At 37.8% G+C, this 27,196-nt stretch overlaps 1 protein-coding gene across 24 annotated transcripts in view; it reads right to left on the bottom strand.

Moving 5' to 3' along the window:
- Positions 1 to 27,196, bottom strand: part of OSBPL6 (oxysterol binding protein like 6) — a 184,050-nt gene that overhangs the window by 34,036 nt on the left and 122,818 nt on the right. For 10 of the 24 annotated variants that reach the window (XM_019739302.3, XM_019739300.3, XM_019739303.3 and 7 more), the window contains 8 exons: positions 21,468 to 21,590; positions 18,799 to 18,852; positions 17,605 to 17,718; positions 17,318 to 17,488; positions 14,470 to 14,602; positions 7,010 to 7,113; positions 5,855 to 5,947; positions 1,361 to 1,435 (listed from right to left, as the gene is read on the bottom strand). In XM_019739302.3, the coding sequence (XP_019594861.1) occupies positions 1,361 to 1,435; positions 5,855 to 5,947; positions 7,010 to 7,113; positions 14,470 to 14,602; positions 17,318 to 17,488; positions 17,605 to 17,718; positions 18,799 to 18,852; positions 21,468 to 21,590 (867 nt within the window). The remainder of the gene's footprint in view (positions 1 to 1,360; positions 1,436 to 5,854; positions 5,948 to 7,009; positions 7,114 to 14,469; positions 14,603 to 17,317; positions 17,489 to 17,604; positions 17,719 to 18,798; positions 18,853 to 21,467; positions 21,591 to 27,196) is intronic. The other 14 variants (XM_019739311.3, XM_074338601.2, XM_074338569.2 and 11 more) reach the window with 5 other exon arrangements.

Genomic DNA, 27,196 nt, shown 5'->3' with positions numbered 1-27,196 from the left:
TAATTGATTACACACGTATCTATTGTCAGAATCTGTTACCATGTAGTTGTCATATGCCTGCATTTGATACCTGTATGAGTTATACATCAACCATAAATTCTACTTCAATAATTTGTTCCAATGTTCACAAAATGTGAGTTAAAGAGTCAGTTTCCTAATAAATTCCAAGTCAGTAGTTCGTTTCATAATCAGAAGCAATTCTGTTTCTCAAATAATACAGCTGAGCACCCAGATAAAATGCAAGAGTCAGTTGCCAATCATAAAGTAGAAAACCAACAATCCTCACACCAGTATTCATTCTCCTACAATGGAACCAAAACCTTTTTATGTTTTTCAGCAATTCCAATCTTAAAATATACTCCACCTCTAGCAAGAGTAAGCCTGTTGTTAAGTTAGGAAATATTTAATAGCCAAAAAACTAATATCCGTGATTGCTATTAACTCAGTATTTTTATTGAAAAAAAGTTGATAGGATGTCATGACTAAACAAAGATTATGATTTACTTTTATCCAGCAAAGGATTCTTGTATTTCCATGTTCTATTTTGTGTTCCACACAGACAGTTCACTATTCTAAATACCTTCCACTCAATTTGAAATTTTGGTTATTTACCTTATTTATCTCAATACTTCCTCTACCCTTCCAATATCTATCCTATTTTCTCTTAAAAAACAAAACCAAACCAACCTCTAGATATGGACAAAACACCATTTAACTTTGTGGTTTTTCTCCTTTCCACACTCTATTTTCTGATTTTCAGCTCAATATTCCTTCCAGAAAACAATTTTCCCTTGCTAAGTATAATTTGTGTAGCCATTTAGAGATGACATCAAAATTCACCTTTTCTTACCCTCTCATTTCTTTATTCTCACATCCTGTTCAAATAGTCACATTGCTACAAAAAAAAGCACAATTTATGTCTGTAGTAACATGACTTTTCTTCGAAAAACAAATCAGTTAGCAAAGGTTCCAATAGCAGTATGATAAAACAAAACAAAAAACCCAAAAAACAAAAAAAACAAAACAACCCCCACCCCACAAACCCAGTATTATTTAAGGAAATCCCACACTACAGGGAGCTGTACTCAGCTTCACAACCTTGAATTTACAGTATTTCTTAACTGACAGTAGAAGGAGACACCTGGATGACATAATAGTTTTCCATCGCAAACACCCATACCCATGTGCAACTCCTGCCATGCAAAGGCAGCCAGAGAACATGCGAAAGCTATGCCAACACAGGAGTGGGCCACAGTTGATGTTGTCACACACAAGTGGCACCATTAGGACAGAGGAGGTGACACTCATACACAGTTTCTCATTCTTGTTAAATGTCCACTTGAGATTGAAATCCACTCACTGTTGTAGCCACTGCTGCCGCTAGCCTCTGCCGGCGCCGAATTGTGCTGAACTGGCCCTTCACAGATGGCCCTTCCTGACAGGGAATGAGAGAAGAGGAGGGAGGAGAAAACATGGGATGAGGGAGAGAGAGGACAGGATATGGGAGGACGAAAGAGAATCAGACAAGGGAGAGGGAGAATTTTTAACTGAAGTTGACTTTCCCCCATTCTTAACATTGAAAAGAGCTTGAAGGGGCATTCAGACTGTGGGAAAAGTTCATCATTCTTATCATAGGTCACCCAAACACATAATTCTATTTGCTAAATATAACCCCCACCCCAAAAGGAGATGGAAAAGTGTGAATTGACGAATAGCTTGAGATTTCAAGGTAAAATAAATTTGCATACTGTTTTATACATGCAGTCTCATGTTATTAATATATGAAGTCAAAGGCATTCAATAAATGGAAGCAAAGAAAAAACAAGTTCAGAAAAAAGTGATTAAATAAATATATGCGAAAGCTAAAATGAACAGGTTGTAATGCAAAATGTTTTTGTTTCTTGCTGGGAGGAAAAAGTAAGGGGGAGGGTAGCAGGAATCTTCAACTCCCCATTTAGTCCCCTCCTATAATGCTCTCTGGGATTCAACATTAGGAATGAAGGGTGTTGGGATTTTCAAATTGAAGAATTTTCCACGGAGGAAGCTAATCTCCACAGCATAAGAAGAACTCAATTTTCTCAGTGTGTGGGGACAATGCCTACAAAAATCAACTATGAAAGCATAGATTTCATTCAATGATGTGCACCTATGCATAAACCAGTAGAAGAATTCTTGAGCTTTCTTTCTTTTTTTTCCTTCTTGGTGAATGGAATTAATGGATAATGACATTTCCTTCTCACCACTCAACTCTGCCTCCATTTGACGGATCCTGACTCTTTATGGTTGTGAGCAATAACTTCAATTCCAATTAACTGAGATGTACTTAACAGTCACCTAACAGTTCAGATTGAGAAAAAACAGCAAGACTGCTTTAATCTTTTTGGAACAACAGAAAAATATTTAAAATTCTTGTGTTTCTAATTCTCTTTATATTTGCCAAATTACACTTACATTTCTCTTTCATCTTCATAAATCCTCTTCATAAATCTTATGCTTATTATATATGCAAATACATACATAATCAGTGTTCCACCAAAAATTTTTCTATACAAAATCCCCGTATATTTAATATAGTAAAAAAGAAGGAAGAACTTATTTTGACTCTACAATGTAATTTGAGCATCTGTGAGACCTAGGATAGTTACACATGAATGACATCAGATCATTTCTCCGCTACTCCATACTTCCTACGATTCCTCATTCTGTCCAACAACTAGGGATCTGGTATTTAATTCATGCTATTAGCAACACAGGAAATCTAGCAGCTCTGTCTTCCGCAACCCTTTAAAAATTATACTCTTATTGCCTTTCTCTACCTCATTTAAAACACAGCCCAACTGTTGCTGTACAATGATGATACTGAAATTTTTAACAGAATGAGAAAATTTGAAGTTTGGGGGAAAAAAAGTCCCTTTTCTAAAAAGTAATCTCCACAGAGTCTTCTAGGACAAATGTTGCCTTCAGTGAGTTGCACAATGGATTCTTGAGGCTAGCTTCACAATGGTTTCTACTGGAAATATGGCCACACAGGTCCAAAATTTAACCTTCACATTCAAATCAATAGCACTATCTAACCTATGCAAGAATAAGCAATCAAACATCCAGTATAACATGTTCATTTTTACTTTCTTGAGGTCTATATTTTAAACAATCTGTTTTAAAATTACTTCAAAATGGTAACTGCTACAGAATGCTGAATGCAAAGTTCAGTGAAAACACCAGTAAAAACAACAGCAGTAACAATCACCACCACCACCACCACCACCACCACCACCACCACCACCACCATCAGATAGTTTAGGTTCCTGCACAATTGGCTGGTTTCTGAAAGTTACAAACAACAGAGGAGATAAAAAATGAGCCACTCACTACAAGGTCTTTCAAGTTGGCGGCAACAATGACCATCAGAGAAAGTGGTTCAAGTAGTGAAATGATTATGGGCTCAAAACAAATAAGTACTTGTTACTATCATATGGAATTCCCATTGTCAAGAAATATTTAAAACAGGAGGGAAAAACCTGCACATTAGGGTGGGAAAAGATGGTGGGTATATTTAATCCACTACAGTACAAATAAATGTTGTATCTCTCTGCCAGTAAAATACTGATGAGTGATGACATTTATATCGGTCATAGTCAATCCTGGCTGATTTTATGATTCCCCAGCCAAGTGCACATGTTGAAGAAACTTCCAAGTAACTGCTCAGTCATAGAGAATGAGGGATCCTAAGGGACCTTGGAAGGCCTATTGGTTTGGGTGAGCAGAAAAGGTCCAGGGATGGTACCAAATTCTGCAGCATTTCTCTTACCATACCTTTTGTTTTACCAGTCCATGTGGAAGGGGGGTTTCTCTGGGAATGATTAATAGCTTACTGCCAACCCCAAGTCTTTTTATTTCCACTTGGAGGTACAACAAAATCTCCTACTTTTAAAAGTTTAAAGTTTTCTTTGAGTGTGGGGATGAGCTGATTTCAATTTCCTTCAAAAATAATTAAACTAGAACCATAAGGGTCATTTTGTTATTCTTTTGGCAAAACAAAAACAAAGCAAAACAGCATAAATAAAAACTTAAAAACAAGCCACCCAAAAATGTTGCAGGAGTATGAATGAAGAATATTTTCCTGCTTTTTGAATAATTTCTTCTGATGGGTTAAGAAAAAAATCCTCATGAACTCTCTGCACACTGAATGGCATAGTCTGTAACTAGGTGGGCTACACAGAGTTGCATTCTGTTTCCTTCAGAAAAAACTGAGCGATATGGGGACTATGGTTGGCCTCCTGGCCACAGCAGGGTGGCAAGGGGCGTTGTACTCAGACTCACTGACAACCAATCAATTCAAGACAACTGCTGTGAACGGGAATTTGTTCAATGGCATACCTTATAAAAACAAGACTGAAATCATATCTAATCACAAATGTATATGTTCTTATGATTCTGGCCTTCTTTAATTTTTTTTAATAATGGTTCTTTTCTATATTAACCATAGATGCCATGCTTTAAAAAACACAGCCACAAAACTAGACAATCACATGCTCAAAACAAATGAAACTGCCAAAAGCAATTTCTGGTAATTTTCTTGTGAAGTCATTTGGCCCATTTGTCTCCACAGCATTAATTTTCCGAATGGAGGGGAAAACACACAAAAACATATTGAACAAAGGAACATAAAAAACGTGTTTGTAGAATGTGGACATTCTAAATAATAAAACCATGGATATTTAGTGGTTATGAAAATTTATTTACAAATACAGCAGCTTAGCAAGCAAAACAACAAAGGGTTTGTTAGTTACACATTCAGAATCACAACTCAAAAAATGTTATCAGTATAGTCAGAATTAAAGAATTATTGTTATTTATTCAGAAGACATTGAGGAATTTTGAAAAGCAGTTCCTTTCACCTTTGTATTTGAATGTAAGTTGATTTATAGTGCAATACAAAGAAAAGCAAAGTCATAAGTCTAATTGTGATTGTGCAGGGTAGGAGTCCTTTATAATACACAACTAGGACTGGAGAAGTAGAGAGAGATTCCAGTTTAAGGATCTGAAAGTAATATAATTTATGATCTAAGAGGTTTTAGGCATTTACCATATCTAGTATCATTGCAATAAAATAAAAACAGGATCTTATTTTAAACTTTAAAATCACTAATTTCAAATAAATAACTTATTCAAAATAAATTTCAAGTAATTTATCATGAACCATTAATACTTTAATTAAGATTTTAAAAGTGACTGTTGATGGCCACATAACATCTCTTTTTGTAAAATCACAGGATTTTAGAGTTGAAAGGGAATTCAGAGATCATTACATTAACTCCTTCATTTTACTGAGGAGCAAACAGAAGCCCAGAAAATTTAAGAGAAATACATGAAATTATATTGTCAGAAAATCAGAGTGATTACACTAGATCCCAAGTTTGTTGATTTAGAATCTATTGCAGCCCTCACTCTTTTATTGATAGATAAAAGTTTGGACAAAGCTAACACATAAAAGGCTCTTTTAAGATCTAGTACACATAAATGAATATTGATCACAACCCATTGGATGTTTAGTGGATGAGATTTTTAATGTGATTTTTTGTTAAAATATATTTTAATGGTTCAAGGGTTATAATTGAGAATGAAAATGTTACTTTGCATTCATATTAAATAATTATAACCTGTATTTTAAATAAGTTTCACTTATGCAAGAGTAAGAATAAATTTCCCACTATTTTAGATAATATAACTCAGTCTGAAAAACCCTGGCTTTAAGGAAGTTAAGCTGCTGTAAACTTTTTAACTTCCATGAACTGACATACAAAGACTATAAAAGTATGTAAACATATGAATGAAGGAAAAGTAAAGTCTGTACCTGCAGTTGTATTTTTGTATCTTTGCTGACACTTTTTGTTCTCCATCGTCTTGTGCCCCGCTTGTCTTTCTTTGAAATATCTACACAGTTAGCCTACATTACACAAATAGTTAAAAGCAACAAAGTATTATTAAGTTCACACAGATGATACAGTTATAGACAAAGAGAACAAAACAAGTTAGTGAAGAATCATTGTTAGAGACCTAAAGCAAACTAGTTGGGAGAGAAAGGTATATCTGATGCATAACGGGTATTAAAAGCAGAGACAAGAACTTAATCATAAAACAAATTTTTCTGCTATACAAAATGAAAACAGGATTAGAACCGTTAGCATTGTTTCTCTACATGAAAAGATGATAATATCGTGTTTCCCTGAAAAGAAGACCTAGCCGGATCATCAGCTCTAATGCATCTTTTGGAGCAAAAGTTAGAATAAGACCCAGTATTATATTATATTATATTATATTATATTTATTATATTATATTATATTATATTATATTATATTATATTATATTATACCTGGTATTATATTATATTATATTATATTATATACATATATTATATATGTATATACATTATATTATATGTATAAAATATATATTAAAATTATATTATGTTATATATAATATATTATATATTATAATAATTATAATAATATATTATGTAACATTATATAATAATATATAATATTATATTAATTAATATATTATATAATAATATATATAATATTTATATAATATATAACTATATATATACTTATATATATCTACTTATATATATACTTATATATACATAAAAATTATATTAATTTTTGCTCCAAAAGACGCATTAGAGCTGATGGTCCGGCTAGGTCTTATTTTCAGGGAAACATGTATCTATATCTTCAGAGCTATCATTTCTAATGTAACACAAACATGAAAGAATGATTCAGACTTTTATTTCTTCTAGTTAGTATGTATTTATATGTAAAATATTTCAAAATAGTCATTTTAATTAACACATCTTAATGACACCTAGTTTAAAAAATATTAAGAATAACCCCAGAATATAAACTAATCTATATTATAGTTATTTCCCTTTAAATGTCACTTTATATATTCACAGAACAATCCACTAAAAATTGGTCTTTTTACTAGCAGCAGTGATATGTTTACCTGCATGTCAGTAAAGTTAGGTGCAGACTGAGTTCTCTGAAGTATTTCCAAATTTTGCAGGAGTTTGCTAAGTTCCACGAGGTTTGATTGGCAGTGTGCAAGGTCTAATAAATAGAAGTGAGAAATAAAAATATGTTAGAACTGGGCAGGGAGTGTGGTGGTGGTAATAAAAGGGAGGTAATTTAAGTTATGGCAAAAATGATTAGGCAGATCCGTGTTTATATTTATAATGATGATAAAGGCAAATGAAAGAAAACGGTTGCTTCTCTGGTTTAGAACCATAAAACCGCTGATTGTTTTTAGATGACTTCAAACCCACTCATTCAAATTAATAGCTATTAGTGTAGAGAGCCATTAAAATCTCAGTCAAATTGTGTGTGTTCCTTTTCCTGCTCAGGTGGCCCTTGACACATAAATCGCACACTCAAACTTCAGCAATTGTATGGTTTTATGGTAGAAACCTGTCTACCTGCTCCCAAAATAGTTTACAAGGTGGCTGCTTGGAATTTGGATGGAGTCAAAGTCAAGTTCAGAAAAATAATGTGGAATACAAAGTCAGATGAACGTATTTACCTATAATTTAGCTTACTACCAGTGTGGCAGAGCATGCTTTCTTTAAAATCTATTAAGAGATGCTATGATAAACAAAACCAAAGATTGTCAACGTGTGCTCACTGGCCCAGCAGCATCAGCATCATGTGGGCATGAAACTCATTCTGTTTGAATTGCTTAGAATGAGGAAATGACTTTTAATTTTATTTTTAATTTTTTGGTGTATTTGAATAAGAAATTTTTTAAGAGCTGCATAATGAAATATCACAAAAAACTGACCTTTAGTATGCGAAATTAAATAAGTCAAGTTATTAGTATTATTTTATGAATTTAGTATTATTAGTATTTATTATTAGTATTATTAGCATTTATACTGAGTTATGAGTATTATCTACTCAGTAAATATTTAGAATATGGCTCTCAGTTATGTGATGACTTTTGCACATGTACTGTCTATAAAGAGACTGCAATGGGGCATGTGTATAAATCTGTATAATTATAAAGTGATTGTTTCTACTTTTGTGGCAGTTGGTGAAAATTTCATTTATATTATCTTTGTTTCTCATTAAATTTCAAAGATCTGAATTGTTATGAATATGGTATAGGCAGCAAAATATCACCGTTAAATCTGACTAAAGATTAGCTGGGTCAAATAACATAGATAGTTGTGTTTGGGGGATCATTTGACATGTTTGTGAATATAAAATAAAAGAGAGGTAACTACTGTGAGAATCTTTATATGGGACTGAGAAACATGGAGAGCAAGTCATCTGGAGGCCAGGCCACATCTAGGTCCATTCTCTTAGCAGCAGGTGCCTCAAGGTGGAGCCCAGGTCAGCTGGTCAAATGCTGCTGTTGTTCTCTCAGGGAACTCTTGGTCATGAATGGCCTTTACATTCCTTTAGAGAGGGAACCACCCAACGGAGGTGGCAGAAAGAGAGTACTGACTGTCAAGGCCAGTGCTCTTCTACCGTCCCTCTCCCCCCCCTTCAGGGAGTCAGCACTCGTGTATGCCCCATCTCCTTCCCTATGGAGAAAACAAGGTAAAGTGGCTCAGAAGGGTAGGAAGTACAGAAGATGAAAGAGAAGAAATGAGGGAGAAAAGTAGTGCAAAGAAGGAAGGAAGGGGTTAGAGGGAAGAGGAGAAAAAAAGTGGCTAGAAGGGACCTACGTTTTAACTCGCCTATTAAATAACAAAACTACATAATAAAACATCGTGCTGGTGGGGACACTGTCCAACATTATCTTTCCTTGGAGTCTTCTATCTAGTAAATATTACAATCATACTTCTTAATAATCGTGATTATTCTACACAAATGGTGTATGTAGGTAGCATAGACATCTAAGGGTCTTAAAACACTTCCTAACAGAATAGAAAGAGAACTTTGTGAATGAACTCAATTGAAGGCAAAGGACCAAACACCTGGGGAGTCACAAGTCGGTTGACTCGGGAGACATTGATTTATTTTACATTTTTCGGTCGCAGCCTGACAAGCGGTGATAGTAAAATTTACTTCTCATACCTTTCTGACTTAGAGTAGTAACTGAAATGGTAGATGAGAAATTCTATGAAAACCAAAATGGTCTCTAAGGAGTACTGGTCACACGAAGTTTAATCACACTGCCAGGACCTTAACTTAGAATAAGCTGCACCAGTCCTTGTCACTTCTATCATTTAAAATATGGAAGAAAAATATGGAAGATGTGAAATCTTTAGCAGGATTTCACTTCTTGCCTAAATATCTGGCTGTATATAAGGATTATAAAGATTTGTCCAAGACAATACAAATACCTTTTAAAAGAGAACACGCTAGAATTTCATTAAATTGAGATTAAATCTAATTTTACAAACTGGGACAAAGTAAAAATTATCAAGAAAGAACTACTGAGATTGTTTACAACAGTGAAAAATTAAAGATTTAAGTCTCTAGCAGTTTACTTGTTTTCTCATCATGCCCTATCTTGTTCCAAAAAGAAACATATAGTAAAACTGTGGAATAGTTCAATAAGTTAAGGTATTTCCAGAGTTATCCATTTATTATTTCATTTAGGTACCACTGATTGGGAAGACACTGTGTAACCAGCACAGTTCTAAGCACAGGGAATATAGCAATCAAGTAAGATTCACGGAATTTATGTCCTAGTAAAAAAAAAAAATGAACACAATAAATAATATGTATATCGAACTTTATGTACCCATTTTTAATGATGGCATATACTGGTATATAAAGATGGCATACAGAATACTAATTTAACATTTGTTTCTATGGAAAATAAGTGTTTTCCAAGAGTCAAGCAATTCCTTTACATACTTTTGAAGATCTGGATTGATATTAGTCTAGATCCACAAATAACTAGCCACTTAAGTATTAGAACTATAGCTCATCTATGTTCTGAGTTCAAGAAGATGTTACATGATGGACTCCTGAGATGCAACCAATCTCAACTCAATATTGGAAAATCTCTATGAAATAATCAGGATAGATTAAAAAAAAAAGGAAAAGAAAAAGTGCTGTGGTAGTTTAGGAATGTGGTTTGAGGTCATCAGAGCAGACTTCAAAGAGACAGTGGAAACTTGTCTGGGTCTGGAAGATTGATGGAAAGAATTCAACAAAATAGGAATGTGGAGAAGGGCAGAGAGGTCACTGTAGGTAGAGAAAAACAACCTGTGTAAAGGCATAGAAGTGGGAATACGCATGTTCAGGAGATAGCAAATAAGTTTAGTTGGGCCTATGGGAGGCAAAGTTGAAAGGGTAGGTAAGGCCAGATAGCTGAAAGCTGAATATTAAATGCTGGGCTAAGTAGTTTGGATGAAAACCCCAGAACCCATGGAGAACCACTTGAAGGGATTTTTGCATAAAAGCTATTTTAAGGAACATCATCAGTCTTGAGGGAACATTATGTCCTGGACAAAGAATTGGCTTTGGGGTTAGTCAAACATGGGTTGGCTGGAGCCCCAACCTCTCCATCAGGGCAGCTACATAATCTTGGGTAAATTCCATGCATTGCACTTTCCTTATCTGCAAAGTGGGGATGGTAGGAATGCCTATGTCCCATGGCTGAGTGCAATGGAACAATTCCCACTAAGTGCTGCAAACATGTGCATGAATAGTAATTTCCCATGAGCCCCTGGAAGAGATAGAACAGCAGAGCAAGAGACTGAGGGCAAGAGCACCAATCAGGAGGCTGTGTGACTGCCCAGAGACTGGGCAAATAGCAAGCTTGAGTCAGGAAAGCAGAGCTAGAATTTGAGAAGAAAGGTAGATAGTGGGGAAGGGAGAAGGCGGATGTTTTCAAAGAAATAACAGAATTCAGTCTCAGCTGGATGAACAGGGTGGGAACATGAAAGATGACATTAAGGTTTCAGGGGTGGTTATGATAGCAGCACTGACAGAAACAGGAAGTCCGGGATTAGGACCATTTTCAGGGCGGAGACAGAGAGTAGAGTTTGGATTCAGATAGGCTGAGAAGGGGAGAGATGACCATATAGACAGAAAGGGCCAACAGCAAGGTGAGGCAGTGGGAATGTAGCAGAGGGGGAAACAGAGATCTGAGATTTAAAGATTTTCAGCCTTTTTGAGAAGAATGTGGTGCACTGATTAAAAGTATATGCTCTGGAGTAAGACTGCCTGAGTTTGAATACCAGCTCCACTGTTACTAGCTGTGTGATCTTGGTATGTGAGCTAACTTCTGTGTACCTAAAGTTTTCTCATTGCTATAATGGAGATAAGAGGAGTTCATATATATAAAACACCCAGAATCATGCCTGTCACATAGGAAGTGCCCAATACCTACCATGTTTCCCCGAAAATAACACCTACCTGGACAATCAGCTCTAATGCGTCTTTTGGAGCAAAAATTAATATAAGACCCAGTATTATATATTATATTATACTATATTATACTATATTATATTAATTATATTATATTATATTATATTATATTATATTATATTATATTATATTATATTATATTATATTATATTATATTATATTATACCCGGTCTTATATTATAGTAAAATAAGACTAGGTCTTATATTAATTGTTGCTCCAAAAGATGCATTAGAGCTGATTGTCTGGCTAGGCCTTATTTTCAGGGAAACACGGTATTAGCTGCCACCACCACCACCATCACCGCCAGTGCTGCCATCACCATCAGCAGTGCCACCACCATCAACACCATCAGCAGCACCACCAAACTACCACCATCAACACTATCATCATCAAAATAGCAATTTATCCTAAACACTAATTTATAAAGATATGCACCCGTATGTTCACTGCAATGCTATTTCCAATAGTCAAGATATGGAAGCAACCTAAGTGTCCATCAATAGATGGTTGGATAAAAAGAGGTGGTACATATAAACAATGGAATATTACTCGACCATAAAAAGAAAGAAATCTTACCATTTGTGACAACATGGATGGACCTAGAGGGTATTATGCTAAGTGACATCAGACAGACAAAGACAAATACCATATGACCTCACTTATATGTGGAATCCTAAGAACAGAAAAAATGAACAACAAGACAGAAACAGATTCACAGATAAAGAGAACAAAATGATGGGAGCGGGGTTGGGAGGGGTGGGTGAAAAAGGTCAATGGATTAAGAAGTACAAATTGGTAGCTACAAAATAATCATGGGGATGTAGGGTATAGCATAAGAAATATAGTCAATAATGTGGTGATAACTATGTGTGGTGTCAGGTGGGTACTAGACTAGTCAAGGGGATCACTTCGTAAATTGTGTAACCACTAGACTGTGCACCTGAAACTAACATACAATAATATTAAATGTCAACTGTAATTGAAAAATTAAAAAAAATAGAGATTTCAATTGAAATTATGAGCATGTCTATCATCTCTAAAGCACAGAGCAGTCATTAGAATCAAGTGGGCCTGGGTTGGCCCTCCAGCGCAAGTATTTGATGTGTAACATGGATCAGTTACCTGACTTCTCTGAGCTTTGGTTTCCCTGTCTATAAAAATATGATTCATAATCCCTGCTTGGTGCTATTGTGAAGTTTTATAGAAAATCCTATGTGTGAAGTGCTTAACTCGGTGCCTGGCCTATACTGAGCACTGAATAAAATGTAGTTACTACTATTGAAGCAGAAAGCAGAAGACTGAATCTTGATTATCCCCATAACTAAGGTTGGCCAGAGGAGAATCCCAGGAAAGCAGAGCAGCAGCAGTTGGAGAAAAAGGAAAACTTCATGAGGCTGAAGGGAGGAGGATCATTGGAGAAGGTCCTGCGCGGCAGGTCCGAGGATGAGGCCTGAGAATACAGCAGAAATCAGATGGCCCCTGCTACCAAGAATGCTTTTTCCATAGAGCAAAAAAGGTAAAATAGAATTCAGGGAGAGAACAGAGTTTATGGGCAGACAGCAGGAATGAATGAAGAGGGAAAGACAGGTTGTTCCCAAGACAGGCGGTAGTAATGATTGCACTAAATACTGAAGGAGAACAGAATCACAGGATGGAGGACACAGGGAGAGCAGTCAGGATGGGGAGCAGGAAGGTCACTGCTGACAGTGTACTGAGGGCACAAGGGATGGGCCACAGAGTGTTGTGAAGCAGCACACCGGGAGACAAATGCATCCCCCACCAGTCAGATGCTTCTCGGTATCAAGGCCGATGTCTGTGCATTCTGGTGAGATGAGTGGATTTTGCCCCAGTGGACAGTCTCAACCTTTTCAGCAATGGAAGCGGCCAGGTTAACTGCCCCAAGTGCGTGTAAGGCTGCAGAAATGAGAGGAGAGGCTGAGATGTCGAGAACTGCTGCTATAGGCGAACCTGAAGAGCTCTAGGAAGGTGAGATTCAGCTTCTTTCCCCAACCTGAAATTAACAAAGTCAACGTAATATCTGTGTGTTTTATGAATATATTCAAGTAAAAGCCAGACTGTCTGCTGGACACGCTTTATGAATCTCACATCCCTCTTAAGATCAGATTTTCAGATAAAAATTCAGTTTGGGGTACATAGAGGGCTAATAAAAATGCTGCTGACTTTGAGTTCACACACAAACAAAGATTTTTGTTTTGTTTTGTTTTGTTTTGTTTTGGTTGGGGGACCAACAAAGATCGCCAAATTTCATTTTTTCTAAGTGAGGACATAAAAAAAAAAATCTAACATCGACTTTCACCATAATTTCATAAAAGAAAAACATTTAATATTAAGAAAGTTAGGCCCAACATCTCATATAATTTTAAAAATTAAATCAATTTAGCCTTATTAGGAGACAGGGAGGTCAGTGAAAGCTGTCTTGTAGAATGAAAATGGTCTACGGATGCAGTCTGGACCAACGTGCTCAGGTTAATTACAGAAAGGGAAAAAAATTTCTCACTAAGAGGCTCAGAGATGGCAGAGGGAGGGACTCGTGTATTGGTTCTGAATATCTGATAACTGATCCCTAGTGGAACAGCACTAACAGGTAACTATGGATATAAGATGCAGTATACTGTTGCCATGTATTGTAAGCAATGTCATCCACAGGTGAGATGGATGGAGCAGCAGAGAAGGCAGCTGTGGAAGCGACCTAGCAGAGAGCCAAGGAGTGAGGGTGGAGGGTGCTCCTGAGGCAGCACTTCTCCCTGTGACTGCCCTCAGGCTCCGGGGAGTGGGAGGCTAACGAGGGACCTGGTAATGAGAGGAGATGGGAAGTCTGAAGAGGGTGGAAGTCAGGCTTAGGGCGAAAGTCGAGTCAGTAGTTATGAGGATGCAGAACTGACAGGTAGGAAGCTAGTCGTGGGAGGGAGAAGGAGCTGGCGTATAAAAATAAGAATCAAGAAAGGCTGAGGCAATCAAGGGGCTTGGGGGTGACAGGTGCAGCACCCACAATTCACCTCTTTTGCTTCTGTTTCTTGGTTTATTCTGATAGCCCACCTTGGGCAAGAACTAACCTTCTGCACACCTGTCCATTTCTTCCGAGTCCTGTAACCAGGCTGCCACTTTACTCGGGCCTGTCGTGCAGGTTGCAGGGAGGCTGTTGCTGCACGGTAAAGGGGACTCCCACTGACAGCTGTTTGGTTGCACCTACAATGAACAAAAAGAAGGGAAGTGTCTGGTTAAGCAGGGACAGTACATCTAAGTGATTTTTAAAAATAGAAGTATCCTCAAAGTGACATTAAAAAAGAAAGGAAGAAAGGGCACACTAAAATATGGGGAAGCCTCTTGGCTAAATATGGTTGGTGCTCAGTGAAGCCAAAGTTCATCAATGCTGACAACAGTCTCATTAAGTTGCCATCTCCATCACACAATGAAAGCGACAACATTCAAGTACTTTATATCTCACACTCAGAAGGATTGGCCAACTCAAATTCCCAATAATATTAAATTACTCAGTAAGTTGTACTTGATACGTGTCTATTGCAGACTCAACTCACGATTGAAGGCTTTTCCTTTCCAAAAGCTCTCTGTGCCCCATGATCAGCCACAAGTGATTCCTAAATACTGTACTTTATCTACCATCAAGCAACCTTGCAACGCTTTGGGTACATACTGAAAATTATAATACAAAAAAGGCAGTCTTGGGAAGTTACTATTATCTATAGCTGATAGACTTTCCATTCAAAGGCACTTTATGTAAAATAAAGTTGTAGGAAGTATGTGGACACTAAAGTGAATACAGTAAACACTCAATGAAAAAAGCAGGAACTTACTTCCCCCAAAATCTGAAACAAGTTTAAAACTCCATATTTGACTTTAATATTCAACTACAACTGGTTGCGTAGCTTCTACATCCTTATGTAGTGAATGATGTGCATACTTCGCAAACCCAGACTTATTTATTACGCACACAGGGCGACAAATCAATTAACATTCAGGAGTCTCATAATTTGATATTTAGAATGCAAGCAAAGTGATAAAAAGCTCTTCTCGGACTTTATTGCACTTTGATAAATGTAATGGGAATTTTTCACCGAGTTAGAGCTTAGAGGTATGTCATTCATAACTAGAGCAATAGATCTTCTATAAAAACCAGCGTTGAAGAGCTTTCTTATTCCAAGGCAAACAGTGGGTGAGGATTTGGTTTCAGCTCTCCGTTCTTGGATATCACCCAAGTTATTTGATAAATTAAAAAAGGGATGAAAATAATACATCACTTCTTGACACTCTGTGCCAAATATGCAGGCAGAAGCTGAAAGGACCAAGAATTAAATACTTATATTTTTAAAATATCCACCGGGGATACATTTCTTATTTATTTTGGACTAACTCTGGGATTCATTCTATTGTGTGGTGAGAATGCAGGAGGCCCAGAGAAACGTGGGGACTATCTGAGCACCCTGTGTGGGTGATTCAGTAAATATCCTGTATGTCCTAATCCCCTGACCTCCTGGTGTGTGCCCTTTCATTTTCAGAACTGGTTAGTACTCGGGTTAACCCAACATCCTGTTTCTAGGAGAAAGATGACTAAACAGTCTTTAGCCAGGCTATAATCACTTTGAAAGGGTTGAGAGCCTTATGAAATACAACTAATGGGGTTGAACAAAAATTACTTGAGTTATTCCATTGAAATAGCAAAAACTGAATATAGTTGTGTCTCATTTAATCTGATTTGATTAGTCTTGCAGTTACTCCATGAGGTTTTTCAATGGATACATGTATTACATACTCGTATATCCCTATATAAGAAAACAGAGAAAAGCAGAATCTTCACTGAAACATTCCCAAACCCAATTCCCTGTGGCAGCCAGTTACTCACAGATGTCTCTGCTCTCAACAGCAAGTGCCAAGTGGGAAGATGGAACACCCCCAGGCAGGGCAATGTGGCTATGGTTCAGAAAACTTAATTATTGAATTAAAGGCAGAAACAGCTGTCTCCTTGTCTGTGGTCTTAACCTTGATTTTTAACAGGCAACACTTCTAGCTTTTCAGCATCATAGAAAATGAACTCTTAATACAGTCCAAAGAATAACTTAGCCTCCCTTAATCTGGTACCTCGTATAATGGAAAGGGCACTGATTTTAGAAACAGAGAGATGAGGATTCAGACCCTGCTCAGCTGTTCAATGGCTATGTAACTTCTAGAAAAATTCTTTACTGTCTCTGAGCTTTGGCTATATTAAAGCTTAGAGATGAATGAATGTCAAATGCTTAACTCACTGCCTAGTCACTCAAATGGACCACTACTCTTTGTCACATCCTCTAGCCCACTTGTATTAATTCCACTGGTCTCTCTCTAAATAAAAAATACTGGGGGTACCAAAATAATGTATACATATTTTAAGAGATGTTATCTATGTATTACTTTTTGAAGTTGCATTGAATTACGGTAGCTCGTCTTTTGTTACTGTTTTGTTATCAGTATATGTTGAGTATTACGATTTTAATACAGTTTTTTTCCTTTCTTAAAATGTGTATACATTTTTTTGGCACCCTCTGTATATTACAGCTGAAGGCAAGAAATCAAGTTTCATTTTCAAAACATTGTGGTCTTCTTATTACCACCCAGGACGACATCGATTTCTAGATACCTATTAATCAAATGTTTGCTCTACTTCCCAATATTCCTACAAAGCCATATAAAATTATGATATAGTCCATTCTGGGAAAAGTAACCATTAATTCTCTTGGAGACCTAATCTACATTTGTGATTAACTTTGACGGCTAATGTCACTACTGTCTTCTGAGGCTTAGTTTACAAAGAAAACCTTTTCCTTCTGGTTTGTCAAATGAGACTCAGCTATGTGTATGTATAATTTTCCAAGCAATTTCTGGGCTGATTTTTAGATAACGAAGTCATACCTTTCCATCCACAACAGAAACATTCGCAGCTGGTGAGGATTCAGCTGTAGATGTTGAAGGAAATATGTGAAAACTAGCATCTCTTGGTGACCTCACAATCTCATTCTGCCGATACAATCGATGATGGCGCAGTTTGGAGACCCATCCGTCAAACCAGTCCTGGGACTTCACCTAAAACAATAAAGAAGAGGAGAAGATAATGGTGAAACCAATCTCCTGTTTACCACGGATACAGGCAAGTGATTTCCCCTGGTAGTGGCAGAGAAAGTGTTGAAAAGCAACTTTACCTTCAAATGATAGATGTGCTCTTCTGTGTCAAGGTCTATTCTCCTAGCTTTCTTTTTAATTGACATGACCGAGAGTCCGACATCAATGCTCCCATGGACCTTCCCTTTTTGAATCTGAAATCAAAAGACTGGTAAACAGGCTGGAGGGATATATGATTTGATGTGTTTCTACACTGAAATGAGCTTTAACTTATAATCTTTAACTTATCTACGGGAAATGGAATACCACACCTCCTTTACAAAGGGAAAATGGTTAAGGTTCTGAGATTAAGGTCCTTAATCTGAGGACAGTGGAAGCTGCCGTGATTTCATACCAATTTCAAGAGGTAAGACTCTTCACCTCTTATTTGTTTTTGGCATAATACATAATGTCAATTTTTCATCATTCTAGATTTCATAATTTATATCCCCAAAAAGATATCTTTAGTGGTTCCTAAAATAACTATGGTCAGTCTTTGACCTACAACCCAGAATACTCCCAAATAATCAGCCCGAAGACAGCTGCTAGGGCAGAACTGGGCAGCCGGGGTCACAGAGCACAGATCAGCCAGCTCTTCCTTCTGGCTACCTTCATCTGACGAAGGACGCACAGCTAATTCAATGGAAGAGATGGGGTCAAAACTGAAATGTAAGCCCTCTGTTCCTTCCTCTATAGCACAGGGCATTTTCCAGTTTTGCATGCAAACAACTACTTTCTATATTAAAGAAAAACAATTTAGAATAATTTTAGTGAGTTGGGGTTCCCAAGATAAAAGGATGTATGGTATGAAACAGAAATGAAGTTAATAAGATAGGTATTAAAAGGACAGTGACAAGAGCAAAGGTTGCTTTAAATCTCAAAAAGCACATAAAGCATAGTTTATTAAGATGCAGAGAAAAGCCAATTTGAATTTTCTCTCCAAAACAGAAAGGGTGGTGTTTATTAGTGTGTCACTTCTAGGTTAAGCTCGTTTTGAACAACAGACATCACAATAGTTACATTTTCATGCACCAGTTTAAGACTGTACATTAGCGTGAGCGTAAGCATGAAACACACATTCCATGCAACATGGACGTTTGGTAACTTGTTAAATCATACAGGCACAGAAATGCACAAAGCTGGTCACCATAGTACAAGCCTGGAAGAACTATGGTTCACTCACTTCAAGCAGAATTCTACACCAATCTTTGAAACATATCTTCTGTGCTACTTACATCGAGTGGTGCCTTTGAATACTTTAACATTCCATTATCCAGGACAAAAAAACGCTGCAAGAACCAAACAACCCCAGTTACTGTCTATATTCTGAGTTACCTAAAACATTCACAACTGTGGGTTAATGTTGCTTGGCATTTAGCAACAATTGATTACCTCTTGGTAATCAATATGTTTGATCATTTTAATGTGTTTGGTTCAGTGCACCTGGCCACAGTCAGACACATTAAATGATAAGGAAACCTGAGCTCGAGTTCCATACTATTAACCCAGTAGGGCTCCTTCACACATAATCCAATGGAGATGAACTCTTTTCACCAGGGTTTTTCTTAATTGGGGTGCAGGTTGGAGAGTGCATCTCAGGGCTGGCAGTTAGACACTCTGAATGCACCACATTGGGATTTTTTTGTAAGTGAGAAATGAGAATAAGCTGAGTTAGGTCACAGCGATTTTGTGAGAAACTTGAGAATTTTTCACCCTGGAGGTAACCTCCTATATTTCCCTGGATACCATGGAGATTTCCTGAAAATGCTCATGTCTGTTCTAGAAGCCAGTGGACTAGATCTACGAATAATGAATGATCTGGAAAGTTTAAGAAGTAGCCTTAGCAATACGCTTGCCTCTCGCTTAGCAAAATGCTTGGATTTCACTATTAGTAAAACAGATAAAAAATTATTTTTGAACTATATTGAGGGTTGAAAAAGAGAGAGACATGTTTTGGGGCATTTTCTTCTTTTTCCTTTTTGTCTCCTCCAAGATACTTCTGGTCCAGTCCAAATGAATCTAGCCATTTTTGTTCCACATACACTCAGAAACTCTCTGCTGCTGATTTCCTTTCCGTGGGCAATTAATAAAAGAACAAACAGTTTCCAGGACCCAAACAATGGGTCCAGTGCCCTTCGCTAGTTTCTACAGAGGCAGGGAGTCTTTCTGTTGCTGAAAAATTGCTCTGTTGGGAAGTTTTTATGTGATTCAGGAAGTCTTAGTTGCTGAGGTCACAGGCAGTGAGTCCTGGAAACACCCTGCACAAAACTCACAAAAGGCCACTGTAACCTCTTTGTTACAGGTCACCCCTTTGCAACAAGAAAGCACGGGAAGAAAGAATCTCTACAGCTGTAAAACACTTGATTACTCAATTGTCCATAACCTGGGCATTCAAACGGGCTAACGCTTGAATAAATATCTGCTGGCATTAGAGACCAGGAGAAAAGGCAATACAAGGGAGACTCTCCTATTTATATAGCAAAATGTTCAAAGGCATGGTCCAGAAAGAGTTGCTGTTGAACCACAGCCAGTTTTGCTGAAACATGGATTGAGAGTGCTATGGTAAAGTTGGCAATTCAAATCAAATTTGTTTCTTTGACTTTTTTGTTCTTCTATTTTTCCATTTCTATCAAAGAATTTTAGCAGGGATAACTGATGGGGTCGTCACGGGGAAAGAGATTAGCAAGGTCATTGATTCGAGGAATTGCAAAGTGGTAAGGTCAGAATGAAAGGCAAAAGTTGATTTTAGGAAGGAATATGGCCAGTTGGCCAAAATCTAAGGAAGAGCAAGGGTGGGGAGAGATGCCTGGTATTGGGACAATATTAGGGTGTGTTGAGGGGAGATTATCAAGGTTTCTGACAAGTGAGAGGAAATAGTAGTCAGAATCCCCTTTGACCTGTTTTTATTCTATCCTCACAGACGGGATTGGGCAACATTCCCATCTGTTAAATTTTACATTTTCCCTTAGATTACAAAAATATATATTTCCTCAAGGATGTTATAATCCATGACTTTCCTGCTTTAGGCCAATGGGCAGCCACCAGCTGGCCACTGGGCCAACGAATCCCTCTGCCTGAGATGAAATCCATCGGCAGATGTGCAAAGCAGCTGAATCTGTTCTTCCAGTGATTTCAGAGACGATGCTGACGGCTGTCAGAGGACCAAACTCTGAAAACGGAGGACAACTTCCTCCTCCTTAGCATCAGAGAATTCTTACTACTAGGTCATTACAACAATGTAGTGCAAAATATTTTCTCCGTAATTAAAACTAGAAAATGGAAAAAGGATGTGGGGTAGGCGAGAGAGGAATAAACCATACACTGTAAAGGGTAGTAAACAAACTTACAAGATCAGTGAATTTCCATCTTGAGTTTGCACCAATATCAATAACTGCAGGAATTTATCCCAAGGAATTAAATAGAAATTCATGTATAAGGATGTTCATCATGACAATAAAACATAAGCCATATCCTACATTTCCAGCAATAGGGAATTGGTTCAATAACGGTGGGGTATACAATATAAATCCATTCAATGGAATACATGCATGCATTTAAAAACATCTCATATTTAGAATATTTAATAAAAATATATTCACACTAATTTAAGTAAAATTTAAGGGAAATTTTACTTAAGTAATATTTGAGGGGAAAAAGCAGAGTAGATAACAATATGTACGACCTGGATTTTAAATATACAAATAAAATATTTTCCCCTGCATATAGACATTACAGATCTCAGATTTAAATAGGTATAACAGGTTGCAGCCCATATGGTTAAAATAAGGCCTTGAAAATTGGTTTTACACATATAACCATACTCTTGGTTTTCCACCTAATGACACCAAAAAGATCTTTTCTATTTATAATGATGACCTGAAGGTGAATACGATGAAAATGTTACCTTGTGCCAGCCTTTTAAAGGCCATTTTCTTTTCTTCAACATAAAGCCTTCATGTTTGTCTGGTCTCTGGACATTTGTTTGGCCTATTTTCAGCCCTTCTATAATTTCCCAGCTGTCAGCTTCCTGAGAGAAAAGAAGAAAAACAAATCATATGTTTTTGGTGCTTGATGACACACTTAAAACAGATTAAGCAGAAGTTGCTTTTGAAGCACCACTCGACCCACCACAAGTATGAACAACATTTTAACATCAGACCCAGCTAAATACTTATAACTGAGGCTAAAACGAGTTTCCTGGAAGTCTGAAGGCCCACCAGAGACGAGGTGGAGTTGGAGACAGGTGGGATGGAATAGAGCTTTGACTGCCTGGACTCAGAAGGATTAAAATGCAGTTTGAGACAGTTCATCTCTGGGCACAGAGGCACTTTAAAGTTTTGAAATAAGACTATTTTCATGATAAATGTTCAATTAGTGTGTGAACCTGGCTTTCTGTGGAGAAATGGAAAGGCTCCAGTGGTTTACGTGGCTCGTAACCTACTAAGCTGAAGAGCAGCACTGAAGGCACGTTTCTTCTCGGGGAGGCTGCGTACATTTTGGAGCACACAGAAAATGCGCTGCTCACCAAACACACCAAGAAGTCTGTGCTCTCGAAGACACACAGCCTGAGACAGACACCTTTGGGAGCCCGTGGAAAACATGCCCGACTGCAAGGCCAGAAATCTGGGATGCTAAAGTGCATGCTACCATCCTCCTTTGTTAAAAAATGGGCTAAATCCCGGTTTCCTCTTTCAGAAGATATGTTTTGTTCACCTGTGGTGTTCACATTTTTTTAATGAGTTGTTAACATTTAAAAATCAGAAGATTTCAGACTTTAAACATCCAAATTTCTAGCATTTTGTGAAAGCTTAGGAGATCTGGCAACACAGGGTCTGCCCTGAAAGAAGAGTGCCCATCTTCAGTTTGCCCCAGCCCAACTTGGACCTGCTTCTGTGGTAACTGCCTGGCCCTTAACAACATCGTAGGTTTTAAAATCTCTGGACCAGGTGATTTCTAAGGGCCCATGCAGCTCTAAAGTAAACCATTGACCTAGCAAACACTCATATTCTAGATCAGGCATGTGACACAATTTGGAGACAGGAACAACAAGCTCATATCCCATGCACAGCTGCTCCAATCCTGCCCACAGTGCAGGGAAAGAAAATCTCTTAGTATAACCTGCTCCTCTGCCTCAGCTTCGCAAAGCTGGATGCAGCTCATTATCAGGGCACGTCCCTCCACAGAAGGCTGCAGCCCAGACTGACTTAGGGAGGTGCCTTCTGAAAGGACATGTTTTATCGGAAATCATCGTTAGATCACAGAAAAAAAGGCTTCCACAGGAATGGCCAATGGGTTCCCATACAGGGCAAGTGGACTTGCTGGCCGACATGTTTGCATAGTGGTGCCCAGAACCTGCTGAAGGACGGTGAACCTGACAAGGCCCAGAGGCAAAGGTACCACAGCCACATATTGATGTTGGCCGTGAGGACAGGTAGGGAGAGGGGTCTGTATTTACTATCCATGCCTCTTTTCCCTTTCTTTTCCTTTCATTCCAGAAGCTGCTTGCTCTATGACCAAGTCAAATCTATGTTTAAGTCCGACCCTGCATAAATGGGTGGAACTTTCACAGAAAGTTATGTTTCCAGGAGATGCGGCTGAACATTGCTTCATTCTAACATCACGAAGTCCATCCAGGAGATACTCCTCGTTGCTGCAAAGCCCTCTACGGCCAGGATCATGCTTCTGTCCTACAACCCTACAACAACTCCCCAGCCCCTTAGAGGAAAACTAATCTGAGACCATTGTCATTTCTTCATCTCCTTGGGCATCTCTGAGGGGCGCCTAATGAATGAACTGTGTACGTTACAGAAACACACCTACCAGTTTTATTTGGCAACATCAAGAACCCTTTAAAAGATCTGTAAAATTAGACATTACTAAAACTGTTTTTTTTAATTAAAAAAGGATCTGTAAATTTACCCTTACATTAAGAAAACAACCCCAAATGTGATTTTCTACTTGAAGATAATTCTGCCAGAAACTGTGATTGATCTCATCAAAGCTGTTAATTAGATAGATTTTTTTAAAAAATGTTTCTGATGGGACAATTTCAGGCTGTATACCATGTTTTTAGGGACAATACATGGGCAGGTGGTATTATCACCCAGAGTACAAAGGAAAGTGCTTTGGTATTCTCATTTTTTAATATTGAATTGCAATTCAACAAGTGAATACTGCTTATGAATAATGTTAGAAAAATAGAAAAAAAATGTAGTTTCTCATACAAAGTCCTGTATCTTTGGCTTTCTACTCACTAAAAAAAGGAGATAAAAATGATGGATTTTTCTTCCATAAAAATGATGGGTTTCTACTAATTTCTTTTTAAAAGTTTGGAATAATAAGAAACTAAAAAATGAACTCTCCATATATGTGTAAATACATTCATTAGCACTGTCTCTGTTCTTAGAGAGATATCAGCTGTACTTTATGACACTTCTATTTTTGGTAGTCCCAGCTATGCATAGCATCTCTAAAAGAATAGCATTTTTATTTTTGGCGAGATCTAATTTGAAGTCTGGTGTTCATCATTTATTCTGTGGGGTGTGTTTGTGTGTGTGTGTGTGTGTGTGTGTGTGTGTGTGTGTGCGCGAGTGTGTATATGATGAATACTCTGAATTACTTGTGAAAATGGAAACATTTAATAAGTACAAATGTGTTTTGAATTTTTTTCTAATTAAACTCAGAATGTAATAACAGCTTATCCCTGTGGAGCCATGGCTATTGATTTCTATTGCAAGTCTTTTTTTTGTTGTTGTTGTTGTTTCCTTCTTTGGGAATTTAACTGAAGAGGAAAGAAAAAGGGGTAAGATAGAAAAGGCGAACAGTTAAAATGTATTTCTTAATTATAAGTGAGGCCGCTCTGAACAAATAATTCCATTTGCTCCGATGTGGAATTACTAAAGCCAGCGTAAGAAATTGAGAAGAATCCTAGTGTAGTTCTTATAGTTAAATAAGCTGTCAAACTGACAAAGAAGCAAAAGATAAAACCAGAGCAAACAACATTCTCCCTCTTTCAGTTATAAATGCTGAAGATAATGTTACAAATACGGTGTGTACGAATGAAACGTCCCGTCTCAGTACTTAGCACAACCCATCTTTAAGCTTAGTACTAGACCAGGTCTATCTTAAGAAATCTAAAATTACTTTCCCAAAATTGAAGAATTTTTTTCCATGATTTCAATTGATGCTAATTTTCTGCTTAAAAGTCTCCAGTTTTCATAGGTTTACAGCTGAAAGCCCCAACATGATCGTGATCACCTCAGTACTTGACTTGCATCAGATACACAAACGTTTTCATTATTACAGAGGTTTTAAAAATACTTTTGATCTAATAACAATAAATAAAAGCAGAGAGTAACCTAATAACATCCCTAGTCTGTTCATTTAAAAAAAAAATAGAGACATTTCCTTTCTCAGTGTTCTATTCTGTGTGTGGGTGGATGGGGGATTTACGTGAAAATGCTTTGGAAGGTGAAAGTACCAAAGAATTTGAGCAAATTCTGAGACAGGACTATGTGTACTCCAAACAATGTTCTTTCACCACCAAACAATGCCAGAAAACCCATCTTCTCTCACAGGGGCTGAGAGATGGTGAGATACTATGGTATCTGGAATGGACAGGACCCTTCAAAAGGTGTGGTATCTATTAACACAAAACACCACATGAGTATTAGTTCTACAGTAAGACCCAAGCGGACAGCAGCATGGAGGGGTAACAGGAACTGGATGTTGTTGGTGTCTGTATCAGGCCAGTGGACCCGCACCCCAGCTGCCGTAAGCACTGGGAACTCTAAGGCTAATGGGGAATTGCTATTTTCACCAAGCTGGGGCTTCACACCTGGGAAATTAATTATGCTGCAACATCTCTCTCGCTCATGGCTTTCAAATCCTGAAGGACATAGGGTACAAAGGCTAAGGAAACAAAAAGCCCTCCTCTGCTCTGGGTGAGACCAACTCTGTGGTATAATTCATGCTCCAGAAATCAGGCTGACAGTGGACTCCAGCTGAAACCCCTTCTTGCTTAGCACCACGCCTGCCCTGACCTTTCCCCTCACCCCCTTTCTCCTCAATAAATTACAAGCACCACAAGCCCAGTCACAGGCTGTCCTTCTAGGGAATCAGATAGAAGAAAGAATGTGAAATAAAGTAATGAATGTGTAAGTACAGAGAGAAGATACACAAGACAGTCTGGGATTCAGGGTAGACTGGGTAAGGAGATGATGAGCAGCATTTGAAAAGGGGTTCAGGTGGGTCTACCTTAAAAGAGGAGCCAGAGTTTTAGCTAGGTGAAGGAAGAGGAGGGGAGTGGGGAGCATTCAAAGCAGGCCTGGTAGAAGGAGCAGACACCCAGCAGTGGAGGAGAGCAAGAGCAGGGACATTGCAGGGAAATGTGTGCAGGGGGATGTAGCTGGAGCATAAAGTGATATCTGAAGAGACTAGAGAGGTAGCTGGCAGGAGAGGAGGGGCCAAAGCAAGTCTTTTGTGTGTAGCTCTCTATTAGTTGTTTTAATACCAGCACCTCTCCTCTGTTTCTGTGTATCACTCTCCAAGTCTCCCTTTCTTTGAGTATCTCTCCCTGTCATGGTCTCTGTTTCCCTCTGTCTGTCACACACTTCCCAGCAATCTGAGTCTGGACAACTTACTTACACTCCAAGTCTCTGTTTCCTTATCGATAAATTGAGAATAGTATCAGTACTCACTTCATTGAGTTAGGGGCTGATTAAGTCAGAGAATATATGTACTAATCCAGTGCTGGTACAAAGTGGGTGCTCAATGTCAGCTACTGTTTCCCTTGCCCCTATATTTACTTATTCTCTCTCCGTTAGCTACCTATAAGAGAGAACGAATGTTTCAAAGAGGTTACTAGTTATATTCACCAAATAGACTTTCTCTATTTGTGATTCAAATAGAAATGAGATCATTTTTATTTCTCTCCAAGTTATTTTTTATAGTTTAATAACTCCCCCTTTCCTTAGTTTAGTAGTCTACTCCCATCTGATAGTATAAAATTTATGGCTTGTACTATCTCCCAAGTATAAAGAGGTACAATGTATATATTCTACAACATTAGGGTAGTAGAGTGCTCTTTTCCTAAAGAATTCTGTTTAATGAAAAACAAGCACAGTAGAAGGATCAGGTGTGTATATTTAGAAGTTAACCTTTTTTGGAAATAAAGTCCTATTTTTATATTTGAATTCAAAATCCCCAGACATTCTGTTTTCTGAGTTTCTAGATAAGGGAGCCAGCCCTTTAAAAAAATCTCAGAGTCGGGCTAGGAATAGGGAGGTAGGATGGCATCTCCTCGACTTTTCTTTATGATTTTTGAATTTTAGATATAAATGGATTTAGATGTTTCCCTAGGTGGAAGATAAGCAGGCTGAGGGGAAGGAACACTGGCTACCATGAGACAGAAAAGATCTTAATCAATAACCTGCAGCTTTCCCTCAGAGCTCACTGCTAGGAAGGCCAGTTGTAAGGAGACTGGAACTCTGAACGTACAACAGACCCTCTGGGTAGGTTCTAATTTATCTGCAGGTGGGGTAGACCTTAAGAAGGTCTAAGTTTGAATCACTGCTCTGCTGCTTAGCATTTTGTTTTTACTTTATCTAAGTTACGGACTCTTGGTTTCCATAT

This window comes from Rhinolophus sinicus, chromosome 17 (assembly GCF_057876585.1).
Source record: "Rhinolophus sinicus isolate RSI-liver-muscle chromosome 17, RSI-T2T, whole genome shotgun sequence".
NCBI lineage: Eukaryota > Metazoa > Chordata > Mammalia > Chiroptera > Rhinolophidae > Rhinolophus > Rhinolophus sinicus.
Note: the sequence above shows the minus strand (reverse complement) of the source record. Positions and strands in the feature narration are given on the sequence as shown.